This window comes from Psittacula echo (assembly GCF_963264785.1).
Source record: "Psittacula echo genome assembly, chromosome: 4".
NCBI classification, from domain to species: Eukaryota; Metazoa; Chordata; class Aves; order Psittaciformes; family Psittacidae; genus Psittacula; species Psittacula echo.
The window spans coordinates 73,511,726-73,539,332 of NC_137738.1; the positions used below are offsets into that span (position 1 = coordinate 73,511,726).

At 38.3% G+C, this 27,607-nt stretch overlaps 1 protein-coding gene across 1 annotated transcript; it reads right to left on the reverse strand.

Moving 5' to 3' along the window:
• Positions 1-4,237: 4,237 nt before the first annotated feature.
• Positions 4,238-27,607, reverse strand: TTK (TTK protein kinase; the record flags this gene model as incomplete). The annotated part of the gene is made up of 21 exons (XM_080616517.1): positions 4,238-4,327; positions 5,045-5,142; positions 5,378-5,468; positions 6,126-6,302; positions 7,660-7,740; positions 8,045-8,169; positions 9,373-9,524; positions 9,612-9,769; positions 11,897-11,989; positions 13,018-13,144; positions 14,536-14,672; positions 14,797-14,978; positions 15,451-15,541; positions 16,009-16,108; positions 16,921-17,015; positions 17,099-17,174; positions 17,265-17,373; positions 17,674-17,817; positions 19,891-19,997; positions 25,881-26,106; positions 27,463-27,607. 21 exons carry the CDS (start codon positions 27,605-27,607, stop codon positions 4,238-4,240), a joined length of 2,604 nt encoding a protein of 867 aa, XP_080472643.1.

The window sequence follows — 27,607 nt, forward strand, 5'->3', positions numbered from 1 at the left end:
CCCTTCCCACCCAGCTACTTTTTTAGCAGCAGGAGCTTAGACTGCCTTCGAGAAAGCCAGATGATAAACAGGAGTCTGGCTTTTGCAGGGCCATGGGGGCAGACTTGCATTACAGGGAATTACACAAGAGAGCAGGCTCCTCTTGCACTTGCCCAGAACTCAGTTCTGGATGTTGGTACACCAAGACAGACTATAACACCAGAGCCTCCAAACTTTAAACTTAAGTCTTTGAATTCCAATTATACATACAGCTATTCAGACAAACTAGTACTATATCCATAGTACTAAATCCAAAAGCCACCCCTACACAGTTCAGCTTTTCTTAGTGTTAGCTGCCAAGTAAAGGCTTTCTGGATGACAGTATTAGATTTTAAGGTGTAAGTTTCCAATCCCATTTCAAACAGGTAACTTACTGATGTGTTCTCATTTACCTTTCCACTCTTGATGCAGTTGTGGTATCTCAATATTAGCTGACACAGCACTACACTATACATGTATCCAGTCACAGTGGTCACAGCAGACATCCTGTAATTTGACATCTTCTCTCCCCATTTACATAGACAATATCCTGAGCTGTGGCCTCAAGGGTGACAGTAATGGATGATGGACTTTTTGTCATCTTAACAAAGCTTCAGGAAGCAACCTCTGTTACCCAACATTTAATATGTATTTTCTGACCTTTAAAGCTACTCATGCATAGCTGTCCTGTACTTTGAAAAGGGTGATGGATCGCCTGTAAAGCAAAAAAACCAGTACTAATAGACTGAGGGCTGCTAAGCAGCAGCTGCCAGATTAGGCATGCATCTTGTAGCACGTCACTGAGGCAGGGAAGGAGTATAAATCAATTGCCCATTTGCAATGGAAAGTTTTTATTTACAAATGGATGACTGATAACAACCCACTGCCTCTCATCAGCCCCAGTCCTCTTTCATAAGCTCCCTCTCATGTCAGCTCTATTTCCTGTGGGTTCTTTAGCAACCATGGAATTAGAGAAAGGGTTGATAAACCTTATACCCCAACAGGAAAAACCCAAGACATGCAGCACTGCTTCTCTGCATATTCCACACTAACCATGAAAATAATGTGGTGAAAATTAACAATTATAACATCATAATAATTATGCAGAAATATCTCGAGATCTGTAATCTATAGACAAGTGGTTAAGAGACATTTCGATAACACTTCATGAAAAGGTGTGATCTTCCTCTGAAGAGACCGATACCTCCCCCCTCACCTCCCTCCACGGGAAGCTAAAGCAGTGTTTCAGTTCCCACACCATAAGGTCTGTCTAGACTGAAAGGTGCGGAACAGCAATAATTTTTTTTCAGTAGCTTCAAGCTTTAACTCTATTGTGGAAGTGGGGTGCAATTGGTGTATGTGCTCGATGTGCTTGAAATATCACTGAGCTTCCATGGGAGTAGTAATGTTGGGTATTAAAAAAAAATTCCATTACATGGAGCACATCTTTAATTTTTTTCCCTAGAAATATGGGAAAATCCCCCCCCACCCTATAGGTGACTAATTGAGACTCCACAATCCATTTCATATGACAACAATTAGATCAAAGTTTATCAGTTTAAGTTTGTCCTTACAAGAGATGTGCTGTGCCTGTGTGTGCCACACACACCCTCTGCCCCCTGCTTCTGCCCTCCTCCTGGGACAGGCTGAGGAGAGAAGGGCAGGTATCAGGAGTAGTTCCCATCCTTAATCACTATCCCTGTGTAACCCCAAGAATCACTGCTAACCTGAAACAAAGAGGGCCGTGTTGCGCAGCCACAGGAACACCACACCCCAGAATAGTTAACACTCTTTTACAAGCACCAGCTCTGTCACAGCAGGATAGTCATACCTGGCAATTGAAGGTGGGGAGGGCTTAAGAGGTTTTTAAACACAGACATTAAGCAAAGGCCTGATAAAATTACACAAATATTGTTCTTGATTAAAGAGCTCTTTTTATTATTTGAAGAGTTGTTTTGGTGCTTTGAATATGAGATAGTTGAGAACAAAGTTTCCCACCTCGCAAGGGCTGCTTTTATTAACATCAGCATGCTCTAAAGTCTTTATTTAAAAATCAAAGCAAAAGTTTGGGAAAGAATACAATACTTCGAAGTTTCTTTTATCATCTGACATCAAAGTGTGCACTATACTTCTCTCATTCTTCAGTTCTTATAGGGCAGTCAAGTAAAAAAAATTATAAACCAATGGCAGGAAAAATAGTAACACATAGAAATAAAGCCTTTTCCCAAATAGTGATGTTGAGATAGGCATATTCCAGGCATTTTCTTTATCTTTTAAAGTTGTCAGTAATGAGTGATCCCTTATAAACACTAAGGGAAAGTAGACTAGAGCATGCAGCACAATATGCTTATTACTCCGGGTGCAAGACAAGCTTACCTAGACAGAGCGAAGATAAAAGTATCTCAGCCCTGCTAATACACATGACAAAGGCAGTGTGAATTTGCCTTTCATAGGGCCAAAATGAAAGTTTTCAAGAACAATATTCACATGCTCAGAACATCAACCACAACTACCCAGTGTTTTGTAATGCTCAAAGTTGACCTTCCAGATGGCATAGGGATGACAGAAGCACCTCCACTGCAGAGGCAGAAAAAATTTCCAGGCACTTGATTTGCACGCAAGTGCTTGGATGCAGGATGTCAGGTAACAAAACCTGGCAAAATAAACTAGACTACATCCCTTACTCAGAGGCCTTATGGAGATCTTGCAGTGCCTGTTCCAGTTTCAGGTTCACAGGTAACCAGTGGCACCAAGCCACTCAGATTTTTGAGCCTCAATCTTTCACAAGTCACAGAAACAAAAGGTACAGAAATCAACTGGCAGTAACACATCAGTGAAACCCGACATTAAGAACAAAATGGAGAAAAAAAATAAACCTGTGAATCCAGAAAATCTGAAAGAAAAAATTACTCAGAAGGGGGAAGTGACTATTTAAATACATGCTTACAATAAAAGACAAACTTCCCTTAACTTCAGTCTCTGTGAAGCATTAATTATGACATCTTTTCCCAACTGGAGTTATCCAAACTTAAACACAAAATACAGAAGCTATCACAAAGGCTTAAAATATTTCAGTGTTCATCTGAAGGTAAGGTAACATGACCTGAGTAATCCAAGAGGCAGAAACTGTCAGGGAAAGTTTCCCTTGTGCTGACCAGCTTTTGCCATCATTGATCAAGGAGTATGTCATACTCTAAAATCACATAGATAAACAATGAAAGAGACACTTTAATAATGAAGTTGGGCTCTTTATAAGCAGGGCTATTATGAATGATAGGCAGACTATTCAAAATGCTTGATCAATAGAGAGCACTCCACATTTTAGAAGGCAAAGGGCAGCATGGCAGCTGTCATGAAACTGAAGGCAAGGGATTTTGTTCCCCAGTTTCAAGCTATTGGATATTTTAACATCTTTGAATTAGGTAAATTTAGAATTCTTACACTTGCACCAGAAATTTGACTCTTAAAGCCCAATCAACCCACCAATCACATAAAAACCAGTCCTGCTGCTTGATAAATTTTAAAGAGTACTTAGTATTAGTGCTTTTAAAAATCCAAATTAGTGATCTCTGACCATCATGAATCTTGATGGATTTTCTCTTCTTTTGAAGTTTGGAAAACATACTGGATTTTTAGCAGCAGTTTTAATAGAACAAAAGCCATTTGATTCATATAGCTTCAGAACAGCAATTCCACCATGTCATTTAACCACAGGAACACCTCAAAAACTAGATGACATTTACATGTTTATATCAGCATTGTAACTGACCCTATATAAACAGACATATTCACTGGCAAAGGACAGAAGAGCATAATACCCTGCATTCATACCATAGGAGATATGTCAAAACACACTTGCATTTTTTTTTTCATGTACACCAGTTGGCATTTTACAAACTTCTTTGTTTTAGCTTCAGGGGGATAAGAGCTTGAAGATTCTCATACAAGTTTTTGTACTCCAAATACTGTTGTGCTTTGGAAGTAACAAAGACCATAATCACCAACTAGTAATTTTCATTGTGGCATGCAAAGAGTGAAACAGCCCACAGTGAAAAAGCATTCACTCAAATTCTTTGTAATGATCTGCAAGCATTACCAGAAGACACAAAGAACATTTAAAAAAAGTGAGCTTTATGCTGAGTGTCCTTTTAAAAGCTAGCAGCACAAAATATCTTCTGAACAGACCAGACATCTCTGTTGCATCTTGAACAGTAGTATATCATTTTGTGGTCCATGATTTTTGACTCCCATGTTTTGCAAATGCCGATACATCAAGACTTTTACCACTGTTGCACTGTTCATATAAAGTCTGAAAGTTAATCAAAACAGTTGTATCACATATGCATCCAAACTATATCTTTATAACAAACATTGCCACTTGAAATTAGTCACCGCATACTGAAATATTCCAGATGCCTATTAAAATTTCTGTCAAATCAGAAAGTATATACATACTTAAGACAACTTAGGTGGGAAGAACCAAGCTGGTAAGAAGTTACTAAGTTTTCTTTCAGGCAGTAAGCAGAGGCTGGAATACCTAAACAAACAGGGACTAATCTACATGTAGCGATGTGCTAACAATTCAGCCACTTCCAGGAAGTAAGAACAGCTGCAGTCCAAAAGCCTGCATACTAGATCATTTCTCCATAATAATGGTTCTTAAATTAGAAGATCTACTACAGCTTCGGGCAGCTTAAAAGCAAGGCTGCACAGTAAGGACTGTTTTAGTGAGGAGATGCTAGAGCAGTGGGGGACTTGGAAATAAAGCAATACAGATGTAGTAGGAGGTGGAAAAGAAAGAAAAAAAGAAAAAAAAAAAATCAAGACTACCATCAACCTTTCAACCCTTCCCATTCAGAAGGATGTGGAGATTCTGCATGCTTGTAAACTAAAGCACTACGAGTGCAATTTTTTTCCAGCTGTAGTTAAAAGCTCTGATGGATGTATTCTTTTGGCTTTCACTATCAAATATCCTAACCTTCGCATGAACACATAGTCTCACACAAAACGCAAACAATTTACTTACCCTAGCAGCTCTAGAAATAGAGTTGGGAGAATTCAAGCCAACAAGCTGGCCAAGGATACGTTTCATTTCCTCTGTTGCTCCTTTTGCATTTGGAGCACCTGCAATTAATTTACAGTTATGCTAAAGCTGTATACAACTATGTATAAATTACCAGGGCAGTTTGTAAGAGCCTTAAAAATTAAAATACTGAAGTTTTTTCTGAAACATCCACAGGCAAACAAAACAGACTGTTACATCAACAGGTGGTAAGTGCATGTAAGAGTAAAGCATTTTGTTTTCTTAAACAGAATTATAAATACTATTTAATAAAAGCATACTTGAAAATAAATGTACCTGTTTGACAATGACTTTGAATTTGAACATATGGATGCACCAGTAACTCCGAAACAGATATTCTTTGTTTAGGGTTTCTTATTAAACAGCGCTGCAAATGAAAAAAAAAAAAAAAAAAAGGAAGATGCTTTGCCTATAAATTAAGAGTTTTCCTACGAATTAACAGTGAGTATCTTGAAAGGACTGTGTAGATGCAAGTCAGAACTACTTACTGCTAAAATTCATACCCAAAGACCCAAATTAACCTAATTGCCTCCATTAGCAATTATCTTTATTCTAAAGCTTAGAATCCTGTTTTACTCAAGCAATTATGTCAGAAAAGGTGAAGACCAGAACTTACAATATCCTTTTATTCCAAATGACAAAGACACAGATTTGAGAGTTAAGGGAATAAGTTTTTATGGATTTCAGTTTATTATCTGCTGAGCAACACAATCAGGGCTTGAGTAAAAGCATGAACCAAGTTTTAAAAGCAGACAGATATGCAGGGTGAGGGAAAGGGATGGTCAGTACAAAAGCTACTGTATTTACTTTATGTTGTTCAGCCAAGGGAGTTAAGCCAAACTTTTACCATGGAAGCTATATGAAGCAGTTCTAGCTTAATTCTTTTGGAACAAGGCCTGTCACTACAAGTAGCAGTGAGCATTTAATTGTGAGAGAAGTTTCTCAGGCATAACTCAGTTTTTGAAAATATGCTTTAAAAAAATTGCCATTATTTGACACAAAATTAATCTTAAAGGACAGATACCTTTAGCACATCTTGAAGATCCTTCTCAGCAATATCTGGAAATTCTATTTCATAACTAGGATCAACAATGGCATGCATTTTATTCATTGGATTTGTTATACGTTGAAATGGAGTCCTTCCATATGTCATACAGTACAAAATGCATCCCAATGACCACACATCACTTTTGGGACTTATCTAATATAGCAACAACAAACAAAACCAAACAAACAGAGAAAAACAAACAAACAAGATTAGTCCTCACTTAAGGAACTGTCCCTTCAGTTAATTTATCATACAATTACACAGTCATTTCACTTAACCCTGTATGTTAAACATAACAGATCTTGGTAACTATCACACAAAAATCACCAAGACAGCATGCCATTATCTACTAAGAGAGTGATGTGTCTTCATTCACTAATATTCTGTAAGAAACCTATTTTTATCATCTTTGAAAATCACTTTACTTGGACTTAAAATCATAATTAGTTAACAGCAGGATTCTAATTTCAGATTTATGAGTAAATACAAATAAAAGCATTCAGAAACCTGTGAGATATGTCAGATATGTCCCTGCAATGGGAAGCCAGAGTTCAGTTCCTCTGGATTAGTTTAGTGGATTCAGATCCATATTTCAACTACCACTTCTGTGCTATTCGTGACAGAAGGACTTCCCACTTCTATTGAAGCTGAAGCACGTTAAGAAAAGCACATAAGGTTGGGGGAGCGGAGAAGAGGGAGGTGGGGAAAGAGGTACACAGGGAGCATAATGGTTAGGTTGATTTCTGCTTACGTCAGCTGAGCTCCAGAACAAGCCTGCGCTTGGCCCACAATTTTTAAAAGTGTAAAAAAGGCAAAAACTCTCATCCTTAACAAAAGAAATCCATCTATAAAACATTCTATTCTGTATTTAGAAAAACAAGACTGTGATTCACTACATATTAATACTTCTATTTAACTGTTAAAAAGTCACACTCTTTGAGTGCGCATATGCACATGCATAAGATTTTTCAAAAATACTTTTCCACAGAACTATGTACCCCCTTAACTGGAGTTTGACTTCCAATGTGAAATTACTTTCCTTCAGTACTTTCCTCATCATTCACATTCCATTGCCCTGGTGACATTGTAAGAAAATCTACAATACACGTACTCTGTAGCACAGAAAAATAGGATACCCAGAACTCATACATGTTTCCCCCTAAAAAACTAGACTTCATTGCATCATCTTTTAAAAGACCTTATCAGGTAGCACACATTTCTTCCAAAACCTACCTTTCACTTAAAAGACTTTGAAAGTATGACCATGTTTTGCTTACAATTTTACTGATTAATTCAGCACTTATTTTTCTAAACACTGTCTGCAAAATGCATTTAGGTAGGGAGAAGAATAAACTTAGCCTTCACTCTCTGCCTGTCACTGTGGCACAATGGATCTTCTTTATTCTGGTTTCAGTGGAAGATTATGAGAAAACTAAGTCTTAAAATATATGGCTGAATTACTTTCTTCTTAACAGAAAGGAAATAGGAGGAAAAAAAGATCGTGTGTTACCTTAGATCGAGATTTCCCATTTTCTCCATAGGAAGACATATCTTTTATTGCTTCAGGTGGCATATAATTCATTGTGCCAACCTAGGCATAAAAATGTAAAAATATTCAAGTAAAGCATGCACTTAACTCAATAAAAAGTTAAGATTCTTTTTCCCAAAGCACTGAAAAGCATCCTGAAAATGTTTCCAGTAAGGCTGAAGGCCATGGTTATTCTTTTAGATTAAAACATGTAAAAATTCATATATATATTTATATACGCATATACAAACCATTCAGCATAAACATTCAGCATTCATTGAAGTCACTACATTAACATAATCAGCAAGTACTATAGCAGTATACACACTACAGAGAAGTGTACATTGATTTTCCAGAAGTATTTCACCTGAGAATCTTTAATGATGCTCGTCACATCTGGCTGCATTTGGTTTGCAATGCCAAAGTCAATCAGCTTTAACATCCCATCAACTATTAGAAAGTTTGCTGGTTTCAGATCACTGTGAATAATGCCTGTAGAAAAAAAAAGAAAAAAATTTGAAGTCAACCCAGGTTTAGTCAGTCCAAGTTACCACTGTGGGCTTTTATATTGCTCAGTTCCCATAACCCTTGCATAGAAACAAGGCGCAGATCAGTTTTACCAGATCAAAACCAAATTATTCTTCGCAAATTTCATAGGTGTTTCCATTCTTTTTTAAACAGTTAAGACTTGCATGAGCTTATAGTTTGAATTATTACTTATTCAGATCTGCAGGAACCCCAAAATAACTCCCAAGAGACTTGAGTTGCACAGTTTCTCTCAGTTAGTGACAGGCTGTACGTGTACACTGTCATCCTGAACTGCCATTCTGGAGCAATTCAATGGCTTATCCACTCCTGTAGGTTTCTCTTCAATAATCAGTAAGCAGGTACTTAAAAGAAATACATTGCTTAGATATTTTCTACTTCCTTATCTCAAAGGTACTATTCACTAAGGATTACACAACTGACTTTTCAAACACCTTCCTTACCAAATTTATTATGAATTTTGGTCATTACCCATATAATCAACCAGTCCATCTTTATATTTTGCAAAACTGTTTACTTCAAGGACACACCGCAATAGCATGTAGCCTATGTTTTAAGCTATCTTTCTGTATTATTGAATGTTCCAGTGTTCTCGTGTTGTAATGAGGTGATGTTTTCTGCTATATGTGCAGGTCTCTTCACTTTTTTTCTTAAGTAGGAAAAAGATCTAAATCTACTCTCCTTTATGTTACAAGCCAAACAATACATATGCATAAACTTCAATTACACAGGTAAAGAAGAAAGGAAGACCTGAAGAACTGTGAGAAAAAGCTGATAGACAACAGAGCTGTGTACGAAGTTTTGACATTAATGATAGCTTTTCGGAGAGGACAAGTGGCTGAAATTTAACGGAGAACAAGCAGTGTTTAGAGCATACAATGTAGTCCAATACAAAAAGGATTATTTTCTGGGTATTGCAAGGAAATAGAAAGCATTATATAATGGTAATACTTTGAGATCCCTTTAAGTCTGCAAAATCAGTCTACCTCTGCATCAAGATTTACTTCTCTCACTGAAAATTTTTCATAAGACAATAAATACCCATCTTTGAAGATCACCAAGCTTACACCAAAATTAAAGCAGTGCCACTTCCAAAATTTAAACACATCTCTGTCATAACCTATACAAATACCTATAATTATTTAATACCATATTCATGGATTGTGTGAACAGCTTCCAGCATATTTTTCCAATAGCTCTTTCGTTCCAATGGATCAATTTTTTTCTTCTTTTTGAGCCAGCTATTGAGATCAATATTTCCACACTCCATTACCATGTAGATATGACGATCAGTAATTTCACTGAAAACAAAGAAATATACTTATGGTAAAATTTAAGGCAATTTCTTTACATAAAAAGATACAAGTTTAATAAAATTGTTTACTCACTAGCCATAAAGACGGATGATCTTATCACTGTGTTGCTGCAGTTTACTCAAATGAGCAATTTCATTCTTATAGCTCTCAACAGTCTGTTGATCAGCTTCCTCTAGATTCACATACTTGACAGCAAACAGCTGCTTATTTTCATTCAGTACTTGAAACACCTGCAAAACAATACCAGTTAATAGCTTCATTCAGTCTTAGTTCTGATATACTATAGTACTTTACCTCACCATAGCCAGAATTTCAAAGAAAACTCTACCTTTTCAAAAGGAAGAAGCAATGCTAAATTTACAAAGAAGTTCATAAAACAGCATAAGGAAAAAATTAAGAAAGAAGCCACCAGTTACAACAAACAGACATCTATCAGAAACCATCTTGGTACCACGTTGTATTTCACTAGGTGTATTTGATCAGAAGTCTGAAATGATCTTACGATAAAGAACACAAAATAACACCTCCCACAGAGCTAAGGATTTGACCTAACACTGCACATCCATTTCATCACACCAAAGATGACTGATGTTAGACCACATAGCACAATAGAGGCCGAGGGCACTGAGTCTATTCAGTCTTAAGATGAAAAGGCTAGAGAGAATCTTATTGCTGTCTTCAGCTATTTGCATATGAGAGGCAACAGGCACAGCTAACATCAAGGAAAACTTATAATTAGATATCAGGAAATTTTTCACTATCATGTAGACAAACAGGTGAACAGGTCATCCACAGAGGCTGTGGCATCTCCACCCCCGGCAATGCTCAAAACTCAACTACAAAAGGCCACAAGCAACCTGCTCTATTTTGGCCTTGCTTTAAGAAGAGCACTGGACTAACTGACATGCAGAGGCCCTCCTCCATCCTGCCCCATTCTACAACTGTACGCTGCCAACACAGGAAGCTTTTCTTCCTGGAGGTCTCCACTGATTGGAGCCAATGTTATTCCAATTTACAAGGAGGGCATGAGGGAAGAAACAGGAAACCACACACCCGTTAACCTAACTTCAGCTCTTTGCAAAATTACAAAGATCATACTGGGTACTCTTGAAAGGCTTTTAAAGGACAATGCAATCATCAGGCACAGTCAACATGGATTGATGAGGGGCAGGTCCTTTTAACTGATTTTATATCCTTCAGCAATAGGGTCACCCACTTAGTGGATGAACGGAAGGCAGCTGGATTTTTCCATGTACTGCAGATTAAGTACTACATAGGCTGTTAGTGAGGATTAATCAATGCATGCATGTGTCAAATTCCCCTTACAGAAATCCTTAGGCTATGCATGTGGTTAGTAACAGAGTCTTCACAGACAGAAGCAGTAAGTGAAGCAGAAGTGTGGAAGACAGACGGAAGCAGACAGAAGAGAAATTTAAGTCACATAAAACTGTTTGTGTTGTTTTTTTGGTTACAATTCTCTCTTCTGAACAAGAGATTTTGCCAAAACTGTTACCCAAGCTCCTGCGGCCTCAAATTTCTTTACAAAAAGCAACTCACTCACCACTTCAGTCACACACTCCACTTCTCACACAAGTTACAGAAGTAATACAAGATGGTTTGTCCAGACCAGGAAAATCAACCTTACAAATCATGTATTTCCCAACATCTAATCATACCACCCTAAACAACAGCACCTAAAATTAAGATGTACAGCAATAATGCAGCACATCTTAGAAAAAACAATTTTATTAGGAGTTTTAATACTCATTCCACCACAGAAATCATATTCAACCCATCTATCTTCAGGCCTTTATGCAGAAAACAAAAGGAAGCAGGCTCCCACAATTTTTTACTGATTTAAGTGAAATGTTTTTAAATGCTCTCGACAGTTGGGTGATCACTTTTTCCCAGATCTGTAGCTTCCATTCAGTGTTCTGACCACATCTGTTCAGAGTTTTGTTCACTGTTCATCCTTCACTTCAACACCACCCCTCCTTCCGGGATTTACCTTATTTCCCCAATAAAGTTAACAGCACTGTGCTTAACATCCTGTAATAATTGAAGAATAGTTTTCAAAATAATACCTTAATTCAGTTATTATTGCAGGCTATCTGAAGACTCAGATAAAACTGCATTGTACCAAATCTAATCTGTGTGCTATGTTTCTTTTGCATCCATGAGGGATAAAGTCTAAGCAGAGCATTGAAAAAAAAAAAAAAGTCTAGGTTCTCTGGATAAAACACTTTGTACACGTTAGTACTAGGCACTCTTTAAATGACTTTAATATGTATGCTTACAATACAACTACTATTATGTAAGTATATGAGTGACTACAAAAGGATAGAAAATCATCTTACCTTACTTGAGCCTCCACTACCTATTTGCTTTAATATCGTATAAACTTTTCCTTTGATGGCAAGACATTCATTTGAAGGTATAGAAGCTGGAACCTATGCAAACATAGAAAGAAGTAAGAAAATAACTATTGGTATATATGCAGCAGGACTTGGTAGCGCTCTGCTTTTTAAGTTAATAAGTTGACTTGGTCTTTCTGAGCAAGATAAAGTGTGTAAGGCTAAACTCTAACTGAAAGCTAAATATCATCATAGCTTAAAGTATTTGTATAATGATCATCACTTGGCATCTAACATTGAACTTCTAAAAAGATACTAATGCTTTTCATACTGGAAATCAAGAAAAGCGTCATCTTTACGAAGGCTTCTCAGTTTATTAGAGACACCTCCCTCTTTACAGGTAGTGTTGGAAACTATCATACCTAGATTATCAAAGAGACTTTCAATGTCAGCATACTTAGAGCTGTACTGAACCTACTATTTTATTTGAAGTTAGCTACTAACTAGCAAACTTCACTGCCGTGAAACTGAAATAGCCTGTATTGCCTATACGTGCTACACCAAGCTGCAGAACAGCCACAAACTTTAAATAAATTAAACCTATCCCAAATTCTGTCTACCTGAATGTACAACCCATCTAAGGTAACCAATTTTACATGATCTCAGGCCACTACAAATGCATTAAAATGAAGAATTATGTTCCTTCTTCATTGTTTACCTCCCTCAGACTCATGGTTTTTAAACACACGCTGCTTCTCTTTATAGGTACTCCACTGCAGTTGGTAGTACCACTATAAAAGCATAACAGAACAAAAATAGCCACTCTACTTCTGAGCTCCTCATATCTTACTTCATGAAATAGACAATTTCAGACATAAAGACTTCAGGATTTTGACACAACTGAACTGATTTTTCAAGAGCTGACCTTTTTAACCTAAACTCAGAATATACATGAAGAATATACGAAGAAACAGTTATCTTGAGAATAAGCAGAGTATTTCAGTTTTTCCTCCAGAAAGATAAACAGCACTTTAGATAAAAAATGCATTCATATATTTAACCTATAGAAGTCTCCAACAAAAATATGTACTGAAAAATAGCAGAAGACAGCCTAAAATTGTTACCTGCAAACCAACTTGGTTTTGAAATGGAGTTGCTGGAGTGTGTGGTAGGAAATATGGGAGCTGGCTGTACGGAGTAGAAATTTGACATCCTGGTAGAAAGTTGTTCTTTACAACTGGCGTTCTGAAACTAAAAGAAATTATGAACAGTGTGTGCATTTAGTTGTATTTTTAAGTTATTCTAACAAAGTTTAAAGCTACTTAAAAATTAAACCCTAAAAAAGGTTAAAAGTTAAACCCTATTTGACTAGCAAAAATTTAAGCCTCTGCTACATTCAATAATTAACATTAAGACCACTTCAACTTCTTCACTTAGAAGTCCTTTAGAAGTACACTATAACATACTCCGGAATTTTTTTCTTAAAATAGTAACTAATTAAATCTCCATATCCAAATACTAGGTGGATATAGGGATATTCCCCACAAACTGTAAAGTGAAAGTACCATATAACTAGAAGACCATAAGATAGCTCACACCACAGTTGGTTTTCTTCAGCTTACTGTTCTTTATTCAAAACCTTTTTAAACGAAGAATTTAAAGTGAGCATATTGTGACAAACAACTTCGAGGCAATCATGAGAAGGTTTTTTGAGAGCTGTAACTATGCTGTATATGAGCAGAAACATGATGTATTTAAGAAAATTAAAGACTGCAAGAAATCCTTGATTTTTTTTTATTTGTTCCCTTGATGTATTTACTGTATATTATGTTACCAAATAAACTTATTTCCCCCCCTACAGTATGTGCATAAAGTGATGATAAGATCAGAACTGGAAAAGAATTCATATGCCTAGGACTTTTTTTGTAGATAATAAAATGATGAACTTTGCAAAAAAGTCAAAAGCATGGTTCTCACTGAACACAAAAGCACTCAACAGTTGTGCATATTAACCATGTGCTGTACATACATGTACATTACCATGTGTGTAATGATAGCTTAATTTACAAAAAAATAAATTTGTATTACCAAAAGTTTGAAAGAAGCAAGAACAGAATCTATTCAAGGACTACTTTTATCAAGTTCCACTATGAGATGATGTGATTTATTCACTACATATATTCTAAATTCCACAGCTACAGAGGTCATACCAACAAGAACAGCCGTTACTCATTGCACACTTTACCCATGTGATTCATTCCAGAGACTTATCAAAATAGTAACTAATCATATAATTAGGAGGATTCATCAATGCACACACAGGGGTTTATGCCCAATTTCTGATTACATAGATAAACAAGTGCTAGCATTTCCTAACTTGAGTGCTCAATTCTGCAAGCACCTAGACTCCTCACACTTTAAGCCCACTAACACTTGCATCATGGGAACTAGGCTGATATCCAGTTATCAGTCTAAAAAATGCTATATGAATTTTAAAGTCAGGCATTTGACATCAAGCACTGGAAACACTCAGAAATCATTTGCTATCTAAAGAAAAACTTAAACCCTGTTATAAAAACTGCTAAAGTCTTACCAGAGATTGACTACCATTCATGAGTGTGCAGCTCTAAGAAGTAGCTTACCAGTCCATATAATCACTGTATCTGGTGCTTGGTGTTCCACAAACATGTAATGGATCACTTTTCTTACTAACAGCATCTGGTGGTGATAATCCTTTTGAAACGGGATGACCATATTGTTCAAGGCTTGACTGTTTTCCCTACAGTGGGCAAAGCATGATATTATTCTACACAAGAAGCCACAATTCAGAACAAAGAAATTGTTTTTTCAACATGTGAAGGCTACTGCAGCTAGAAAACTACTACATATTCCTGTTAATTTACCTCTTTATAGCAGCTTTTCTGTGTCACTTCTTGACTTGACCATTTTTTTCTGGTGTTAACACAGCTTAATCTAATCTGATCCAACTGCTTTATATAGCTTTCACCAGAACTAGATTGCTGCTGTTGACTTTCCAGACTCCTTAGCTCTGGTATCTTCAACTGCTGATGCTGGACTTCATTTTCTGAAGGGGGAAAAAAAAAAAAATGAATCAGATTATTAAAAAGACTTGATATTTAGTACTTGAAAGTCTCTGGCAGATTTCTCCCACAGTCTCTAGAAGAATTTTACCTCATTTTCCGAGTCACAATAAACAAACACCACTGACTTACTGGAATCATGCATTAAAAGGCATTAATGTAATCTTCAGGATTCACATTCAGTTCAGTGTAGTAACATGGCAACTTTCATAGGAAAATTTTAGGATACGAGTAGAAAAATCTTAGGATACTACTGTAACTGTAACAGAGACACAGTTATTGCCTTCAACACACAGAACAAGATTATATTCATAATTTGCACAACATCCTGGGACACGGCCCAGGTTTGTAAAGCACTGATGATAGGCTTATTGCAATACTTCCAATTTTAAGTCCGTTTTCAGAAAATATGGGCAACCTATAAGAACTACAAGAACATCACATATTAATAGTTACCTTCTTTTTTCACCGCAAGATTTGTACCATTTTTTGCTTTGAGAGTTACAGTTGAATTGGTAGCTGTTTCTGAGCTGCTCTCATCCAACATCTGCAAATGTAAAGATTTTTCTTGTTTTTGTTTAAGGACTAAAGAAAACAAAAAGCATCTAAAACTAACCAAAGGAGATCTTAAGCACAGTGTCCAAAAGACATTTCCTTGTGGTAATTAATGACTGATGGATCACAAAGCAAATACACTTCAGAAAACAGTTCAGGATAAACAAACTAAGATACTATTTTTAAATCCATCAACATTCTGAAATTCCACCATAAAGTTTCTATAATAAAGAGCTAAGGGCTTTCTATTCTTGACTTTATTATGCATAACAGTTTTCAACCACAAAAGCTACAACAAATGTTTCTATTCACAACAGATTACTTAACAATAGAAATAAGGTGGAATTTTCACTTGAATTGGAAAAAAAAAAAAAAAAAAGGTGTTATTTTATTTTCCAATACCATAGGACAGTCAGGTAGATTTCCTTATACCTATTTTTAAAATAAGAGTTGAGTTACCTTCAAGTCTCTCAGGTCATATGAATCACTCCCACTAGATTTTGGTTCTGACAGTGGAAAAGGTGCAATGAAGGCTGTAAGCCTGGAGCCTGATATTTGCCTGTTGATACACCATTGTTAATTATGTTAACATGCCAACATATAACATAGTGATCACCTTTTGTGAACCAGATTAAAAAGGCAGTTGTACAAAGACTTTTGACTACAACTTTCAGATATACAGAAAGGCAGATCTACTCTGACAGCCAAGTGAGAAACACCACAAAAAAAAACCCCTTGTAGCACTGCCAACATCATTCTATGAAGTAACAGAATTGGTTGTCTTCCATAGAAAACGATAATAAACTATGGCTAGGATCCTAAACCCCAATAGTGTGGTATTTTTATATCCTGACAGAACAATACTATTATGCAAAATACCTTAATAGACTACATTCAGAGATTCAGAATATCATGCTTTTGTTATCTTCTGAGAGTTTAAGTATGTGGGTTTTACCCTTTAGCTACATGTTTCTCCCACAAGTTCCTATTTCAGCATGAATTTAATCACACAGCAATAAGAGAGGAAGAAAGTTAGCATAACAGGCTTGACTGGGGGGGGGGAAAAGCTCTCCTATTTACTTTCAGGCTCTGTTACAGTCAGGTAACAAAGTGCTATTTTAATTGGCAGATTCTTCCCACTGAACAGCTACTTCACAATAAAACAAGTATGATCACTTTCTTAATATAACCATTATCATGCGATTTATGCTAAAAATGAGCATTTAAAAATCTTTTTGACATTACAAGACCTTGTTGTTGACATTTAGATCAATTTTAACATTAACATCTTATATTTCTACTGTCCAATAAAAACACTGTTGAAAATGAGTATTAAAATCTTTTGTGCTGTAGTAAACCCAGCAGCCATACCTCTTCATAACATTAGCTGTAAGTGGGATATCTGTCTTCTCCACATCATCATCATCAGTTACTAGTTTAACAGGAACCCTCCCAAAGGGGCAGATCTAGGAGAAATTGAAAGTTATCAATTGTGTAAAGCAGAAGTTGATAAGTTTAATATTTTGAAACAAAGTGTTACATGTTTTACCTGGTTAGATTTGTTTAGTGGTCTTAATGGATTGTGGTAATTAACTAGAGCATCAAGTTCCTGTGATTTTTCCTCCCTGAAGGCAAGAAAAAAGAAAACACAACATCATTTAGTTTTGGTTTAAATGATGTTTTAAGAAATTAAAGTGAAGAAATCAAGCCATTACCCAAGCAAAGGTCTGGTAACAGTAGAAGAATTTTCACCACAATCGTTCCTTTTCATGCTTCTGCGATTTCCAAATGTGCTCTGAAGTCCAGACTCTTGTGTGCTTGATACTATAGGTAAATTAGTTAGAATTATTCAGATAATACTGCAGATTGTGTTTATTTCAAAAGAAACAAATCTACAGCTCTTACAAGCTACAGCTTGTAAATCCTACAGCTCTTACAAGCTACAGGTTACTGCACTGAAAATGGAACCAAGCACTGAAGAAGATAGAGAAAGATAAATGTCTGCTTATTAGACAATAGCAGATTATGAGTTCTCTAGAATGGATAAACATTAGAAAGATTTTTTTCCAATCCAGAATTAAAACATGCATAAAGTCAACCAACATCTTAAGTAACTGCAATTACCTGCTGTGTTCTCTTTCTCCTCATCTGAAAGCAACTGCCTTTTTTGTGAATCAAAGTTTTGTAGAGCAGTTTCCAACATTTCTAGTGGAACAGCAGAGCACTCCACAGCTTTCTGAAGGAGCTGCTTACACTTCTTCGCATTTCCTAAGCAGCAAGGAACAGTTACAAATCAAGGAAATACAAAAGATTAAAGTCTGTAAAGGAAAGCCCAAGAAGACAAATGAGCATCTAGTTATTGATTTTAATTAAATGGCTCTGCTTCATGAGACACTTTGAACATCGAAATTGTATCCTAAAATACAGTTAAATAAAGTACTGGACCAAAAGTCTATTTTCCATTGGTAGTAGGTTTACCTGTAAAAAACCAGAACTAAACAGAATATTAAGTCAGATGTATTCACATAGTGTAGAACATAGTATATGATGCATGTATAGTACATAAAGTACGTAGATGTATTCACATAGTGTAGAACAGACCACAGATTAAACAGAAGTTTAATCTCCTTTAATTATTTATCATAGTTAATTCTGGGGGGAATTTCTCATACTAGGCAGTATACAACAGCTTGCATGTTACTGACAAAAACCATGAAGAAAAACCACAAGAACCTCAAAATAAACCCACCAAGGCTGCTTCTTTCAAAGAAGAAAACAGCTTTAAGGGAACATGCTTGTCTTTCTGGATAGAGCAAGCTATTAAAGGAAGGAGATAAACAGAGTGAAATAGATCACTACTCAAATCACCCATGGAAGGAAGACTAAGACAACACCCCAAAATATGATCCAAAATATGTGGGTAGGCAGCACAACCCTGCTACCAAGGACCACAGCCACATCTCCTACACACAATAGGAGAGACGTGATATAAGCCCAGGTGAGCTTTGTAGACTAATGGACCAAAGTATTGAAGACCTATTGTTCTAGATATATTAGAACATAAATTAATCTAGAATAGTCTAGATAGGGAACTGGAAGAGCAAAGGAAAAAACCTCAAAGTTTAATAAGAGAAGGAAAAAGGAAGAAAAGAACAAGTGGTACAAAACCAATCATTTATCACCTCCTACCAACAGACCAGCCAGTCTCCAAACATCTGCTGCTGAGGAAAGGCTATCCCCTAGCAGTTTTTTATTGCTAAGCATGATGCTATATGGTATGAAATACTCCTTTTGTCCCAGCTGCATCCCCTGCCAGCCTCTTGCCGATGCCCAGCCTTCAAGCAGAGAAGAGGCCAAGCAAGAAACAGAAATCCTTGACACTGTGCAAGCACTGTTCAGCAACAGTTAAAACACTGGTGTGTTATCAACACTGTTGTAGTCACAGATCTAAAGCACAGCATCATATAAGAAAATTAATCCCACCCAAACCAGATCCAGTATACCAAGGAACAAGACAAAGGGAAAAACAGAAGGAAAACAGAATTTTTAAGAGACATCATTCTCTTATTAGAATGGCTTGCCTAAAACTTTGTATGGCACTATATGGCAAAGACTACCATTCTATTTTAAATACTGACAAACTGCCTCCCAATTGGAACGTGGCAGCAATGACGCTGTCAAAGTCAGTACACAACATTTATGAAGCAAAGAAGATATGAACCATCTCCACTGTCCCAACATGAAAGTTCAACAATGGAATAGGAAACAAAAGAATCAATGAAAATCCAATTGCTAGCTACTTAGCCTGAGTAGCAGAGGGAAAAATTTAATTGGACCAAATTACAGCACATTTTGTCTTAATTACAATAAAATAAATAAAATATATATATATAAAAAAAAAACCACAAACCACAAACAAAAAAAAACAAACAAAAAAAAAAACCAACACCAAGCCAACACACACCCAACACATCTCCAATTAGAAGATTCTTTGGAATGAGACAATTTCTTCCACAAGCAGGCTGAAAGTATATAAAAGGAGATTACCACCCAAATTTGAGCATCATTTTTCAACACAGCAAGAGCCTTACACATACCTTCCACCATGAGATCAAAGATGAAAAAGAAACCACTGCTAATTTTTATCTTATTGCTAAAAAGAAAAAAAACCTATCAAGAACTGTGCTTAAAAACATAGTCCTGTTAAATTTCAATCAAAAAAGAAAATCCAGATTTTTCTTTCCTGATTCAAAATCTGTTTCCTTGTGAACTATTTAACAGTGCAGAAGTTTAAAACAACAAAACCCAGAACACCATTACCAAACAAGTTTATCTACACACCTTGTGATAGCTCAAACTGTGCAAAAGCCACATGCACAAAAGCAAATTTCTTGCAGTTCAGTTTGGCCAGATGAAATTGGTCCCGTGCCTCCTCTGGATCTTGAAGACTGTAAAGACAGCACATCAATAGTTATACAAGGTGGAGAGCCTGAGTAAGAAGGATGAAGTTCCACACACTGGGTGATGGTTTTAGGTAACTTTGGAAAAGCAATCCATTTATAGCTGAAGTTTTTCCTCTTCCTTAGAACCATCAGTAAAGTACAAATAAGAAAGGAGTCTTAAACTAATCATTGAAAGATACTCTTTCCAAAACCCAGAATGTGCTCAACCGGAAGATTAAGCATCACAACTTATTCTGCAAAACATATAGATATTTTTCTTCAGAACACCCACCTGTAGCCCTTCCAGGCTACATGCTGACACTAACCAGAGCAAAATCTCTGTTCTTCTAGATGTATCCACTCCTATACTAAGGAGGTTGCAAGACAGAAGAACAGGGAGGAGATTACTTTGATACAAGAAGTATGGAAAAATGTATCGCATCAGCCAGAAGAAACATTATATACACTTTGTTAAATCCTGCAGCAATATGGTCACAGGTTCCAAACCATCATAATAAATCAATGCTGAACTCCAAAATTTTGCTAGCAGTTATAAACTTTTCTACATTAAAAAGAGCTTCTGCAGCTGCACCCAAGCTGTCAGATTCCCTTGGCAGAGATGTAGGCCACTGAAGGAACATGTTTGTTGGTACATCTATACTACCATACCTATAGAAAAGTACATGGACATTCACCCAACAGCTAATTCTTGATAGAGTTCCATGCGAACATTGACTCCTTAGAAGATGTATATAATTCATCCCCTTTTTTCCCATACTCTTAGATAACAGTCTTATCATTAAAATTTGGTAGCAAAGGTGAATTCAAGCCTGTTTTCTGCAGACACACCAGAAGCAGCAGTGGCAAACATGGTATACTTCAAAAACAGAGATTGTGCCACAAAATCCAGACAAGATACTTCACATTTAATAGTTTTACTAAACTTTAACTCTAGTTTTGCATTCAGCTATAGCTGGCACAATAGGACAACTACGATGCTTGCATCACAGTACAAGATTTAAATATTCGAGAGGATCTGCAGCTTAAGTATAAGTATACTAGCCAAGATACAAAAGGTCTGGACCCATATCATTATGAAATAAGAGATTAACATTATGTTTCACTGGACTCCCTTCCCCTTTTAATACAAAGAAAAAAATTAACACCTATTAGTAAAAGCCACAATCAAGAAACAAATGAATTTCTTCCAGAATTCCACGTTGGTTCAACAGGCAAGCAAAGGCAATGCATAGAAGTGGGGACAGTGAAAAATTTATACAATAGCTTAAAAAAAATATAGGAGAAATGCAATGCAAGGCTAAAGAGAATGTGTTTCCAGTAGAAATCTGTGGAATTAAGAACAAGAAAAGCCTCAGTTTAGGCATGTTACTGAACTCCAGTAAGTTTAACACATACAGCTCTGATCATCCAAACCAACAAGACAAGCACAGAATAATCCATCTGCAGGCAAGTCAGAGTAACAGAAATTAAGCTGTAACATTAATTACATTCACTTTCAAAAAGCAGGTTAAAAATAAATTTCCTGTATATAGCAGCAATAACTTGGATGGCAATATGTAGACAACACCTAAATGTTAGCAACAGGCATGAAGTGCCACACACTTGGTGGCACTGTGCTACAGTCAGAAGCATTACATGAAAACAGGCCTGGCATAGTTAATGTGCAATACAGATAAACACAGACACAGCTGACTGTTCACCTTCACCTGTTTCACAGTACATTTAATGGTTCCTTAAACAAACTCAGTATCATACTAGGTCAAAAGGTTTTGGCATAATCAAACTGCAGCTACAGAAGATACCAGAACAATATAGGTCCAACGTCAAGAATGGAATAATCCAGCTTTGATCAGATGAAAACAGTGTTGATGCCAATAGACACTAAAATCTCAAGCCATTCTCACTGCTTCTGAAGATTTGTGACACCTACTTCCTGTTCAGTGAAGTATTTCAGAGAACAAACAACTCTAATGAAAAGCACCTTTCTTCTCCCACCAAAGGGAGCACCTATGTATCAAAGTGTTACTCTACTTGCAATAGCTTAAAAAAAAAAATTGGAAGCACTCTAAGAAGTCATGCGATGAGAGGATTTTAACCAAAGCTAAAATTGAGCAGAGACAAGATAGATGGTAATAGTCAAACTAATAGCCAGGAACAGAGAAGGCAAGTATGAATCATAGAATCATAGAATAGTTAGGGTTGGAAAGGACTCTAAGATCATCTAGTTCCAACCACCCTGCCATGCACAGGGACACCCTACACTAAACCATGTCACCCAAGGCCTCATCCAACATGGCCTTGAACACCACCAAGGATGGAGCATTCACAACCTCCCTGGGCAACCCATTCCAGTGCCTCACCACCCTCTCAGTAAACAACTTCTTCCTTATATCCAATCTAAACTTCCCCTGTTTAAGTTTGAACCCGTTACCCCTTGTCCTGTCACTACAGTCCCTGATGAAGAGTCCCTTCCCAGCATCCTTGTAGGCCCCCTTCAGATACTTGAAGGCTGCTATGAGGTCTCCAATGCAGCCTTCTCTTCTTCAGGCTGAACAGCCCCAACTTTCTCAGCCTATCTCCATACGGAAGGTGCTCCAGTCCCCTCATCATCCTCGTGGCCCTCCTCTGCACTTGTTCCAACAGTTCCATGTCCTTTTTGTGTTGACGACACCAGAACTGCACACAATACTCCAAGTGAGGTCTCACGAGAGCAGAGTAGAGGGGCAGGATCACCTCCTTCGACCTGCTGGTCACGCTCCTCTTGATGCAGCCCAGGATACGGTTGGCTTTCTGGGCTGCGAGCGCACACTGAAGCCTGCTCATGTTCATTTTTTCATCGACCAACACCCTCAAGTCCTTCTCTGCAGGGCTGCTCTGAATCTCTTCTCTGCCCAACCTATAGCTGTGCCTCGGAGTGCTCCGACCCAGGTGTAGGACCTTGCACTTGGCATGGTTAAACTTCATAAGGTTGGCATCAGCCCACCTCACAAGCGTGTCGAGGTCCCTCTGGATGGCATCCCTTCCCTCCGGCGTACCAACCGAACCACACAGCTTGGTGTCATCAGCAAACTTGCTGAGGGCGCACTCAATCCCACTATCCATGTCACTGACAAAGATGTTGAACAAGACCGGTCCCAACTCCAATCCCTGAGGGACACCACTCATTACCTGTCTCCAGCCAGACATAGAGCCATTGACCACAACTCTTTGTGTGCGGCCATCCAGCCAGTTATTTATCCACCGAGTGGTCCACCCATCAAATTGATGTCTCTCCAATTTAGAGACAAGGATGTCGTGTGGGACAGTGTCAAAGGCTTTGCACAAGTCCAGGTAGATGACATCAACTGCTCTGCCCCTGTCCATCAGTTTCGTAGCCCCATCATAGAAGGCCACCAAATTGGTCAGGCAGGATTTCCCCTTAGTGAAGCCATGCTGGCTGTCACCAAGCACTCATCTCCTTGTTTTTCATGTGCCTTAGCATGCCTTCCAGGAGAATCTGCTCCAAGAGTTTGCCAGGCACAGAGGTGAGACTGACTGGTCTGTAATTCCCCAGGTCATCCATTTTCCCCTTCTTGAAAATGGGGGTTATATTTCCCTTTTTCCAGTCGTCGGGAACTTCACCTGACTGCCATGATTTTTCAAATATGATGGCCAGTGGCTTAGCAACTTCATTCGCCAGCTCCTTCAGGACCCGCAGATGGATTTTGTCAGGTACCATGGACTTGTGTATGTTCAGGTTCTTAAGATGGTCTTGTATCAGATCCTCTCCTACAGTGGGCCTAGGGTCCTCATTCTCACAGTCCCTGTGTTCGCCTTCCAAGACTTGGGTGGTGTGGTCAGAGACTTTGCCAGTGAAGACGGAGGCAAGGAAGTCATTAAGAACCTCAGCCTTCTCCAAATCCCGAGTAGCCAGTTCTCCTGATATCTTCCAAAGGGGGCCTACGTTGTCTCTAGTCTGTCTTTTACTCACTACATACCTATAGAATCCCTTCCTATTATCCTTAACATCCCTAGCCAAGTTCAATTCTAACTGGGCCTTAACCTTCCTCACCTGGTCCCCAGCTTCCCAGACAGCATCCCTGTATTCTTCCCAGGCCACCTGTCCCTGCTTCCACCTTCTATAAGCCTCTTTTTTCCTTTGAATTTTCCTGAGCAGCTCCTTATCCATCCAAGGAGGTCTCCTGGCTCTCCTGCTGCACTTCCTTCTAATTGGGATGCAACATTCCTGAGCTTGGAGCAGGTGATCCTTGAATAACAACCAAGAGTCTTGGGCCCCTTGCCCTCTAGGGCTGTGTCCCATGGAACCTTACTAAGCAGGTTCCTGAAGAGGCCAAAGTCTGCTCTCTTGAAGTCCAGGGCAGTGAGCTTGCTGCACGCTCTTCTCACTGTCCCAAGGATCTCGAATTCGACCATCTCGTGGTCACTGCAACCAAGGCTGCCCTGGAGCGTCACGTTTCCAACCAGCCCTTCCCTGTTGGTGAGCACGAGGTCAAGCATGGCACCTCTCCTTGTCGGCTCCTCTATTACTTGCAGAAGGAAGTTGTCTTCCACACAATCGAGGAACCTCCTGGATTGCTTGTGCCGGGCCGTACCTTCACTCCAACAGATGTCAGGGTGGTTGAAGTCTCCCATGAGAACAAGGGCCTGTGAGCGTGAGGCTGTTCCTATCTGCCTATAGAGCACTTCATCCACAGATTCCTCTTGATCAGGTGGTCTGTAACAGATCCCCACAATGATGTCCCCCATCACTGCTCTCCCTTTAACCTTGACCCACAAACTCTGTGGACTGCTCACCCATCCCCAGACAGAGTTCCATGAAACACTAGGGAAACTCAAAACACCAAGAAAGTTACAAGTAACAAGTAAACATGCCAAAGACAGAAGATCCAACTAACTACTCACTGAATAATATTAATCTCCAAAAGCTACAGACATGCAACACTGCTGTTCTTTTTTAGACTTGATCAGTCAAAAACAATTTCATGTTCTGGTGTTATACATGTGAGAAAAGACTAGCTATATTCACTGGAAGATCACCTGCTCAACCATAATTATTAAGGATTGCTGCAAGTTAACACACAGCTCTTCATCAAAATACTTGCTGTAATATTTCAAGTGACAAAAGAACTCCTTACCAAAGAATCAAGTTATATCCCTGTCCCAAATTATGCCTGAAAATGTCTGAACAACTCACACACTGTTCAAACTTGGACTGAATAAAAAAAATAAATGACCACAACCAAAACTAATTTTATAAGCATGGAATTACTGAAGGATGTTCCGAGACATTCTTCCTATCCTAAGGCAGCTAGTTTAGTATAGTTGGGATCAGTCTTAGGTGAGGGATAAAGCAGACGAGACATGCATAAGACCACTAAGGTTTGACTAAATGGATTAGATAATAGCAAGTTTTCTGCCTCACACCCAAATCACTTATAGAACACCACATGGAAACTAATGCTAACTACCACATACACAGTTTAATATACAGATTATAGTTACCCAAAGTTATATCAGATTTTATCCATGCAGATTCTTTTGAGCTCAAATATAAAGCTGAAAAAAAGTCTCGCACTATTTCCCTATATACCTCACACAGAGAACCCCCCAAAAAAGTGTGTTAGTGTCTCTAAATCAAATAACTCTGAACAATTATGTATATGAGCATATACAAAAAAATGCAAGTATTGTGGAGATGACAGATAAGTGATGAGTCAAAACTGTTCAAGAGTTTCAAGAAGCCAATATGAAAACATCCACACAAAGTAATTTGTTGCAGAAACCACTAATGAGAACAAGCCATTTTTATCAGCTAATAAAATGCAGAATTCTTAAAGATAAGTTCTTACATTGAACATTTATACTTACGCTTTCAACTCAGCAAATCTCACGAGGATGCGAGCATAGCTCTCATCTTGACTGTGCTTTTCTGCAGGTAATGCAGTCACCGCTTGACTGTAGCGACCAATGAGTCTATTTAGTAGGCTAACATCCTTCTGAGGAATACCCTTTTTCTCTAGCCTAAGCAAAAAACACAGCCAATCTTCTGGATTATTTGTCGTCATCATTATCTGATTAACAGTTCCCGAGTTATCTGACAGAAAAATTACAAAGGAGATTGATTAAAACTGCAGTAAGCGTTAAAAGAGGAAAACACTTTTTATATACTTTCATTCAAGATGACTAGTGACTTATGTTTTAAATATTAGAGCACTACAGTTAAAGAAACAAGGGGAGATGAAATGTATTTCGTGGTCGTTCATACCAAAGAAATGCTAAGCCTTAAATTCTTTCAGTTAACGGTTCTTTCACTCAGTCTAGGTTAAGATTTATGGACCACTCGGTGGATAAAGAACTGGCTGGATGGCCACACACAAAGAGTTGTGGTCAACGGCTCAATGGCTAACTGGAGATCAGTAACGAGTGGTGTCCCTCAGGGATCGGTGTTGAGACCCGTCTTGTTCAACATCTTTGTCAGTGACATGGACAGTGGGATTAAGCGCATCCTCAGAAAGCTTGCAAATGACACGTTATCGGTCGATATGCTGGAGGGAAGGAATGCCATCCAAAGGGACCTTGACACGCTTGTGAGGTGGGCTGATGCCAACCTTATGAAGTTTAACCATGCCAAGTGCAAGGTCCTACACCTGGGTTGGAACAATGCCTGGCACAGCTACAGGTTGGGCAGAGAAGAGACTCAGAGCAGCCCTGCAGAGAAGGACTTGGGGGTGTTGGTCAATGAGAAAATGAGCATGAGCTGGCTTCAGTGTGCGCTCGCAGCCCAGAAAGCCAACTGTATCCTGGGCTGCATCAAAAGGAGTGTGACCAGCAGGTCAAAGGAGGTGATCCTGCCCCTCTACTCTGCTCTCATGAGACCTCTGTGTGCAGTTGTGTTCAGTTTTGTGTGCAGTTTTGTGTGTCGTCAACATAAAAAGGACATGGAACTGCTGGAACAAGTCCAGAGGAGTGCCACAAGGATGATCAGGGGACTGGAGCACCTCCCGTATGAAGACAGGCTGAGAAAGTTGGGGCTGTTCAGCCTGGAGAAGAGAAGGCTGTGTGGAGACCTCATAGCAGCCTTCAAGTATCCGAATGGGGCCTATAAGGATGCTGGGGATGGACTCTTCATCAGGGACTGTAGTGACAGGACAAGGGGTAATGGGTTCAAACTTAAACAGGGGAAGTTTAGATTGGATATAAGGAAGAAATTCTTTACTGTAAAGGTGGTGAGGCACTGGAATGGGTTGCCCAGGAAGTTGTGAATGCTCCATCCCTGGTGGTGTTCAAGGCCAGGCTGGACAGAGCCTTGGGTGGCATGGTTTAGTGTGAGTTGTCCCTGCCCATGGCAGGGGGGTTGGAACTAGATGATCTTAAGGTCCCTTCCAACCCTAACTATTCTATGATTCTAAGATCTGTTGCATAAGTGACAAGAGTAACAAAACACACATACCTGTTGTGTCAGCTGAGATTTTAGTACAGTTAAGCTCATCTGTGATATTGTCTTCATTTCTGTATTTGCTTTTCAAGTCTCTAACTCTGCTCATGATTGAAGCAATTTGTGGCAATCCTCTTTCACTTGGGTTCCCCTCCTCCAT